Below are 9,735 nucleotides of genomic sequence, written 5' to 3' on the forward strand. Positions count from 1 at the left end.
TCATTCATGCACCGCTTTTATGTTTGTTGGAACATGCACAAGCATTGGAGAGTTTGAAAAGTCACATTAGATGACTTTCTCCATAAGAAGCAGTCTTTCTAATAATTACTATTTTCATTTAATGACCGAGGCATAATTGAATGTAACTTCAATTCTTACTGACAGGCACAATTATTTCTCAGTTATAATTACATCTGAATCATTATGTTCATGAAATAAAATAAATAGCACACAATAAAAAAGGAACATTAATAGAATTAGAATAGAGTTTGTATCTGATTACAATAACTGTCTAAATGTCTTCATTAAGATAATTAGCTAAAAAGCTAATTTTAGTGAGCTATCAACACTCAAACAGCTCCCTCTTCGTGTGTGTGTGTGTGTGTGTGTGTGTGTGTGTGTGTGTATATGAGAGAGAAAGAATAAAATGGACAAATAAAGGAATAGACCAGGCCTTGTTCAAATCCTTGATCCATGCAATATTTTTATTACATTCTTTAACTCAGGTTCTGGTGTTTTTTTTTCTCCATTCTTTTCAATCATGTGTGGTTATTCATGTCATATGAGAAATAAAATCGGTGTTTAGATCTCTGCCGAGCCTACAGGAAAGCAAATGAAGCAGGCTGATGTTTTTTCCGCTGCCACATCAGGACCCTTGGAGGAGCTAATCAACCAGCCAAATGGAATCCTGCTGGACATTAAGACAGCAATTTACAGCTGGGGCGAGAAGATTGCAAACCAGACAGCGGAGCTGTGAAGCTTGAATAAAATAAATTACTAGGGAAGAGAGGGAGATGGAATTAACAGGGGACCATATTAAAAAATACTTGAAAGGCTTCCTCCCCTTGATCCTCAATAAATAAATAAATAAATAAACAAATGCGGGTTAATAATACTCTGTTCCAATCAGGAGGCTATTTTCGGGTGAGGATCTTTTGGGACCTGTGTGGTGGTTAGGTGTTATATTCTTCTTCCTCACTTTCAATGAAACATTTGACTTGACCTCCACGCATTGACACATCCCCCCCCCCCCCCCGTCCACTACAAACCACATTGAGCACTGAGTTTCATTAATAATGCACATACATCAAAGGTTGCCATAAATGTGGTGTTTAAATGGTGTGGCAAATATCAACATGCTTTCATTTGAATCTCGGTCCACTGCGTTGAAGTCCTTGTGCTCTCTGGGTCCAGGCGCTGGGAAGCAGGCAGTGACCACCACTGTGCATTATTACTCACGGTACGAGTTTGAGGCAGGCCTAGCGCGTACCAAAAGTAATAATGCACCGTGAAATGGCTTCATAGAGATGATTGTAGGCAGAAACGACTCTTCTATCTGGAACAAAAATAAATAAAACACTCTCAGCATAGGCTTACAGTATATCTTAGGGCTAGGTATACGTACAATTACTTTTGACACACACAGTATACAGGTTTTTCATTCCATTTGAACCCTAGTGTATCAGGACAATCACATAAGTATATAGCACTCTCCTGTGTATATTTCCCATGGTCTTGCTATAATACACATAATAGGCTCTCTTTTATGGTCAATGTAGGTCTAAGATCAAATTCAGAGGACATTCAAAATTATAATGTGAGCAAATTCAGTATTTGAAGTTAATGTTAAAGTTAATTTCTGAAACAGCCTACAGGGGGCATCATACCTTACTGTAAAGGAGGTTTGAACCCCCCCCCCCCCCCCCTCAAGCAGAACTACGGCTCAGATGTAAATTGGATGTGTACTTAGAAATTCCTTAAGAAATATATTTTTTTTAGGCAGATGTGTTCTCGAAAAACTGTTTTTTTTAACGGCCAGAAGCCTGTTTTTATTAAATACTTAGTTTGGACCGAAAAGACACACTTGAGCGTGAGTATAAGCTATGCCCAAAGTTTCTGTTTCAAATAGGGTGTGGGCAAAGTGAACTGGTTTCTTCGATCAGCATGTGAACCACAGTGGAATGAGCGAGTGATACCAGACCCCCATCCAGAGGTTCGGGAGGATATCCACCAGTACATTTAACGTAAAATCAAATAATGAAGAAACAAAACTCATCCAATCCAATAAATACATTGCATGTGTACTGGTCTATTTAGCGATAGCACAATTTATGCTGGAATACCGGCCTACACATCATGAACTGCATGATTTTGTCAAACTGGCATTGTGAGTTCACATAATTGGTCATTATTGTGAAAGGTGTAAATGCTGTAGCCTACCTTTGTGAATCGATGCCTTAACGCACATCCCGCCGTGCGTCTGCTCTGGAATATAGGTGTACCAACTGAAGTGACCAGATATCGGAAAAAAAAAAAAATGTTCACAAGGACGCTGTTTCTAACACACATCCTAGTGCTGATGTGGATTTGGAAAGACCCCAGGGCGGACTGGCAAGAAATGAAACACATTTGTGGCTGTAGGGGAGCTTTTTATGCTAATCTTCCTGTGGAAGTTAGGAATCGGACGGTCATTCCCAGACCGGAATTCCTGTGTGTGTTTCGCACTGATAAAACTGCGCTGAAGGATAAAGCTGCCTCGTCCTGATCAAACCGCTTTAAGGGATAGCTAAGCAGGGTAACCGCTATTGCGTGCTTTGAAGTGGTTTGTGGTTTTTCCTAATAGCTCACAGTCAAGTGACTAGTTGGGATTTTATAAGTAATGATTTATGGTGGCAGCGAGGAGATACCTCGCATTGCTGTCCTCTGGTTCAGACTCGGTGGGTTCATTCCGCACAGTGCTGCAACTCTGACCCATTTGGAACATCCAACATTTGTTCAATTAAAACACAGCTTGAAAACAGCATATGTTATTGCTTCATGCATTGTAACGAAGTTGCTCCCAAGCTATCGAAGCTTTAGTGGGAAACTATTATGGAGACTGTGGTATTTGTAACCAACGAATCAGTTACATGGTGTCCAGGATGATCAGTTGTCATTCTGTAATCCCAACAAAATTGGTAAAACTAGGTTTAATCAAAGTAACTAATAATTGTCCCTAATATAGTGCAGATGGATATATCACATGTGCAGCTGGTTCTAGAACAGATAAGATCCTGCGCTGGGCCAGACTGCTTCTTCTGCACCACAATGACATAGTGACTCGCTCAAGTCATTTGTTTTTTGTTTGTTTTACCACAGACTCTTTGATAGGGTAGAAACCATACGTATACTGTACATGGGCCACCACGGTTGGAACACACCTGGTTGGCTCAGACCAAACCCAGTTTTGTGAGAGTTATTTTTTTAAATAAAAGCGAGAGAAGGACATCTCTCTCAGAAAAAAAAAAAAAAAGCATGTGCAGCAAAGTTGTGATTTATGTCTGGAGTGTGAGAGGGGGAGAGCAGAGAGCCGTGCGGCGCAGCACTTCCTGCGCGGGAGGAAGCAGGAAGTGACTGGGAGAGAGAGATAGGGCCGGTGGGGTCATCTGAACAATGGCCCACCCCGGCTCAGAGGAAGGGGACCTGCGTCAGAGGCAGGACAGAGCAGAGCAGAACAGAGCAGAGGGGGCTGACAGAGCTCAGAGCCTGTGGAGTGAGAATGAAGGCTTCTCACTGAAGACCTCTGGTGCGAGACCCTGAGTGGAGCACAAACAGCTCTCGCATGGCGACCCCACTCACTGCTGTGGTGCCGTCTCGGAGCGTTTGTCTTGTCTATTTGCTGCCAGAGCTGTGGAAGCATCATGCAGGCAGGCACACTCACAGGCCCATCAAAACAGCTCAGCATGGAGCCATGTTGGCCAGATGAATCATGGGGTTGGGTCCCAACAAAGAATTCCCAGCTATTTTATTATGAGTATTATAAATACATATATGTGTGTGTGTGTGTGTGTGTCATTTCTAGGTCGTGATGAATATGGGAGAGAGAGTAATGTTGTTTGTGTGACGGGGAATTTATGTTAGTGTGTTTCTGTGTGTGCGTGTGATTCTGTGTATGAGCGAGTGTGTGTGTGTGTGTGCGCGTGTGAGTGTGTGTTTTTGTGTGTGTGTGTGCGTTTCTGTTGATCTTCCCTACCTGTTGGGAGGGGGCTCTCCCAAAAGCAGCATTGACTGAGTGTGTGTGAGGGAAGGTGTAGGAGTGTATGTTTATGTGCATGTGTGAGTGTTTGTGTTTATGTGCATGTGTGAGTGTGTGTGTTTATGTGCATGTGTGAGTGTGTGGGTGTGTTTATGTGTGTGTGTGGGTGTGCATGTAAGTGTGTGTATATGTGTATGTTTGAGTGTGTGGCTGTGTGTGTGTGTGTGTGTTTATGTGAGTGTGTATGTGTCTGCATGTGAGTGTGTGTTTATGTGCATGTGTGTGTCTTCTCAGTCTTCCTGCTAGTTGAGAGTGGGCTCTCTTCGATGCACCACAGACACCACCACTCCAGCTTAAGCATCAAAACAGGAAGGCCCCTCCACCCCGGCCAGTCAGACCCCCCTCACACACACACACACACACACACACACACACACACACACAGACACACACGCACACACACACACTCACATGCACACACACATACACACACACACACACACACAGCCACACACACACACACGCACACACACACACACACACACACACACACACACACAGCCACACACACACACACACACACACACACACACACACACACACACACACACACACGCAATCTGTGCTGACTGAGGGATCAATCTGGAATTTCAAACAACAAATAAATTCAATTCAATTCAATATTATTTATATAGCGCCAAAACAATGAAATAGTCTCAAGGCACTTAGAGAGCCCAAGGCCTGAACTCTGTAAATAAACCCTACAAATAAACAAAACAACTGTTTGGGCAAATGATTCATACCCTTGTAAAGACCGTCATTGCATGTATAATGTCCTGACTCCCACACACCTGAAACCAGCTGCTTGAGAGACCCTGTGTGTGTGTGTGTGTGTGTGTGTGTGTGTGTGTGTTTGTTTGAGTGTGTTGGGGGGTCTTAGGATGTGGGATACACACAAACTCACTCAGAGACAACAAAAGGGCTGAAGTTTTTGGCGCACCGTGTAGTTGGCTTAATGAACTTGTTGTTTTGAATTCCCTGCGTTCCCTTGGAGAACCTGCATTCCTTCAGGCTGCAAATAACCCCCTAGAACAAAGGCAGGAAGTGATGTCAGAGGAGCTCCTCTTTATCTTGATGTTGCAGTCTTCACCTGCTGAACTAATTAAAGCACACTCAGAAGCACAAGGAAAAGCCCTACTCACCAAGAACAACCTCTGAAAAACAAACCTCCCCATTCCTGCTGGGCTTTTGTGCATGTTTTAAGTGTGTGTGTGTGTGTGTGTGTGTGTGTGTCTGTGTGTGTGTGTGTGTGTGTGTGTGTGTGTGTGTGGAGATATAGCTCATAAGAGACAGCTCCTCAGAGCCATCCTGCTCTGACCTGTGTGTGTGTGTGTGTGTGGGTAGAGATACAGCTCATGAGAGATGGCTCCTCAGACCCATCCTGTGTGTGTGTGTGTGTGTGTGTGTGTGTGTGTGTGTGTGTGTGTGTGTGTGTGTGTGGAGATATAGCTCATGAGAGACGGCTCCTCAGACCCATCCTGTGTGTATGTGTGTGTGTGTGTGTGGAGATATAGCTCATGAGAGACGGCTCCTCAGACCCATCCTGTGTGTGTGTGTGTGTGTGTGTGTGTGTGTGTGTGTGTGTGTGTGTGTGTGTGTGTGTGTGTGTGTGTGTGTGTGTGTGGAGATATAGCTCATAAGAGACGGCTCCTCAGACCCATCCTGCTCTGACCTGCTGCAGGGGGAAATCAGGAAACAGGAATCAGGAGAATCCTGGTATCAGACACCTGGCTGAGGGCGGCTGTGTGTGTGTGTGTGTGTGTGTGTGTGTTCAGTAGCTTCCTCTAGCAAAGATGCCGATGAGACATGTTTACTTCCTCAGGGATTTACTGCAATGCACAAACACCAATACCTCATAAGCATTACAACCAAACAGTCCCTTCATGATAGTGTACACATTATGTGTAGTGTGTGTGCGTTTACGTATGTGTGTGTGTGTGTGTGCGAGGCAAACAGATTTCTGGACTGTGCAAAAAGCTACAGCATGTGGAAACATGTCACCTTTACTCTTTAATGATGATGCATATTATACACTGAGTCTTTGCAACTGGAAGGGGGGAAAAAAACCGATATTTGGATCATGATGTGTATCTTACTGTCTTAAAGTATTGAGATTTGAAAAGGACTCCAAAACCATCTGATGTTGCACATGTCTCCAGAGGCGTGTGTTCAGCCTGCCAGGTCGTGTAGAAAGCCTCGACCGGTCAGTGGCTGAGGATGGCAAACAGGAAAAGACTTTTGATTGGCTGAGAGGAGTACAGTTAAGGAGGGGGAAAGGAACGGTTTATTTTCATATCTGCCTAGCGCCAGTCTGATTCACTGGTCACCCTTCTTATAATTGAATTACTGTGCATTAGTCATGATATCATTTAAGTGACTGCTAAAAATCCTAAAAACTATTTATATCAAAACAATTCTCTTGATGAGGTCCTCTTCCCCTTTCAAAGCAGCAGTAAAGTTTAGGTCTATAACTAGCACGCTAAATGGGGTCTTGGCAAAATACCTGGTGATGCTGTGGAGTGCCAACTTTTCTTGGGTGGTCCATCCCAGCATCCAGTAGCACATAACGCATGGCTTGGTGGCCAGTAGGAAGGACAGGTGTGATTATCTGTCCTTCATATGACCATATGCAATCAAAATGTATCTCAAATGATGTCTTTAAAAACAAACCAAGTGGCACATTTCTGCGTACAGTTGCTTTAATTATGTGCATTCCTACCCTCATTAACCTCCTGCTGAGAAATGAATGAAGTTCTCCGATACCTAAAAGGCAGGATTCAAACATAATGGGCAACCTATCGGAGTTGGCTTCAGTGAGGTTTCGACTTTCAGAGTAACTGATCTGTATTTTCAACTCAACCCACAGGCGCCATCTACTGGTAAATGTTACAAAGTGCATATGTAAAAGCACAGAAAAAAGTCACAACACTGCCATGTTTAACCAAAAGGTTTCATATTTTGTGAACATTTATTAGATATTTTGTTTTTATAATCACCAAAATTTATGAGGATGGTAGATTTACAACCAACATTTTATTGAGCAACATTTGTTCAGGCATCGTAAATAAGAAAAACATAATCACTTAGCTGTCCCTTCTTTCACATAGAATTTATTTCTCTTTTGAAACATATGTCAACATTTCAGTTCTTTGCTTCAAATCCAATGTAGGTTTGTTACAGCTGCAGTAATATACTGCTCTCTCTTGAACACAATTTAACAAGCATTGACTTCCCATTGATATGCGCATGAATCCAAGACCACAGACGACTCCGTCCCGGGTCTGGTCCGCGTCTGGCGCAGATATGGTCATGAATCCGCCGCTTCCTCCGATACAATTACTCACAGACTAATTTTAAGTCTAACTATAGTAAATAATAATAATTATTAAAAATGAATAGTAATAATTATTTTAAAAAACAACAAAAAAAAACAATCACAAATCTTTTCACATCCAATTTGGCAGTTTAATGTAATGTAGAACTCTTTGAAGGAAAGTAGTCAAGTGAAAAAAGCACGACATTTAGAATACAGAGACATTCCAGTTCCGCCATGTTGGTTGGTTGTTTGTTTGTTTGTTTCTTTCTTCCTCACGACTGAAGAGATAAATAATGGGAATATGCCTTGTCAGTTTTCAAGAGCAGCCCGACTCCATGTTACAATGAGGTAAATACTCTGTGTCTGAGCACTAGAACAGAACAGAAATGAATCGAACAGAGACAGAGCTGACTCCAGATCAGTCGGTGGGCCAACCTACGAGAGATAGCGTCAACAGTTACAGATCGAAAAAAAAAAAAGGGCGAAGCAGGGTGACCATGCAAAAAAGAGAGAGAGCGAGAGAGAGAGAGAGAGAGAGAAAGAAAGAAAAGTTCTTTTTTTTTTAAATAAAAGACTTTAAATAGAATAAAATAAACCAAAAGTCACAGGCACAAACACACTCAAGAGTAGCAAGTTCAACCATCAGAGCAGATGTGTGAACTCCAGGGGGTGGGAGGGGTGGGGGGGACGAGCGAGCGCCGTGACGTTATGTAACGCGACGTGACCCCTAGGACCGGCAGAGAGACACAGTGAGACAGGGCAAGCATGCATGCGGAGAAACACCAACGAACGAAAGAACGAAAGAAAGAAAGAAAGAGAGAGAGAGAGAGAGAGAAATAAAGTCCACGACAGCCACATTGGCACCACTACACCTACAACCACCAGCCACACGCTGCCACACGGGCACAAAGAGAGACCAGCGCAGTCGACCCGGAAACCAGTCACCACGGCAACCACTTGGGCGGGTAGGGGGTTATGTGGATGGGGTTGGCCAGGAGCTGCCATCTTGTGCACATGATGATTAAAAACAGTATGGATGAGGTAGAGATGAAGAGAGAGAGATGGCTAGAGAGAGATGGATAGAGAGAGAGAGAGAGAGTGAAGACAACAGCGTGTGGAAACACCCATAGTGGTTGTTACCAGTTTTACACCACAACACTCCTGTCACATCACCACAAGATATGGGTTTCTGAAAGCAAGACTGATATTGACCAATGAGAGAAAGGAAAGACTCATATTGACCAATAGGAGAAAGGAAAGACTCATATTGACCAATAGGAGAAAGGAAAGACTGATATTGACCAATAGGAGAAAGGAAAGACTGACATTGACCAATGGCAGAGAAGACAATATTGATACTGACCAATGAGAAACAGGAAAGACACTGGCCAATGACTGATACTGACCAATGGGAACTCACATTGGTTGGGATGTTATGATGTAAACACACAGAAGTGGTGTGATGCTTCCACTTTCACAAATATGATCCCTTTTCCCCACCTCACCTCTGTGTGTCTGTGTATGTGTGTGTGTGCGTGCGTGTGTGTTCTGAACAAGCGCGTGGTGGCCCTTTTAAGACGGTGGCTAAAGGGTGACAGACAGTGACCTATACTTTGCTCCGCTTACGGCTGTGGTTGTGACAGCAAGCAGCCACTTAACACACACACACACACACACACACACACACACGCTCGCACACACACACACACACACACACATACACGCACACATGCACACACACACACACACACGCACAGAAACACCAGGTACGCACTCAGAAACACAACAAGCAAGCATCACAGAGGAGGAACAATATGAAGTGTGTGTGTGTGTGTGTGTGTGTGTGTGTGTGTGTGCGTGTGTGTGTGTGTGGGGGGGGTGTTTCTCCTCCGTCAGCTGGCCGAGTGGGTGTGAGAGCGGTAAAGGGAACTGAATTGCCTTTGGACTGGGTTGGTCGATTGGGTCGTCTCTCTGACTAGAGTTTTAAGAGGAGGATGTTTCTCGCAAGGATGCTTGCCCTGCCCTTCGCTGCGCCAGCCAAACTGTTCTAGGAATCTGCAAAGAAAGGAACAATAAAAAGAACAAAAAAAAAAAGCAAAAAACAAACAAACAAACAGAAAAGAAAGAAACGAAAACAAAAGAAAACAAAAACACAACACAACAGACAGCAAAGACATGTTAGAGGACATAAGAAGTAAACAGGAGAGAGGTTCTTTAAAACATTCACAGCGACAATCATTGCTGAACGCCAGATAGCGCCAACCTGTATCAGATATGTGAAGCTAGTGAACTCACCTTGCCTGTTACACACTGACTGATTCTGACTGAGGGTTAGTGGCAAACA

General features: G+C 43.5%; 1 protein-coding gene and 1 long non-coding RNA gene across 2 annotated transcripts in view; both read right to left on the reverse strand.

The window, feature by feature from the left end:
- Positions 1-458: 458 nt before the first annotated feature.
- Positions 459-3,854, reverse strand: LOC122133014. Its single transcript, XR_006152486.1, has 2 exons — positions 2,221-3,854; positions 459-1,336 (listed from the first exon to the last, which is right to left on the reverse strand). It is a non-coding gene; the product is annotated as an uncharacterized LOC122133014 (long non-coding RNA).
- Positions 3,855-8,787: 4,933 nt separating this feature from the next.
- fnbp1a (formin binding protein 1a) overlaps positions 8,788-9,735 on the reverse strand; it is a 29,601-nt gene continuing 28,653 nt past the window's right edge. Inside the window, exon 18 of the mRNA XM_031570116.2 lies at positions 8,788-9,446. Within this exon, the coding sequence (XP_031425976.1) occupies positions 9,439-9,446 (8 nt within the window). The 3' untranslated portion in view covers positions 8,788-9,438. The remainder of the gene's footprint in view (positions 9,447-9,735) is intronic.

The sequence above is a fragment of the Clupea harengus genome, chromosome 7 (assembly GCF_900700415.2).
Source record: "Clupea harengus chromosome 7, Ch_v2.0.2, whole genome shotgun sequence".
Classification (NCBI taxonomy): Eukaryota; Metazoa; Chordata; class Actinopteri; order Clupeiformes; family Clupeidae; genus Clupea; species Clupea harengus.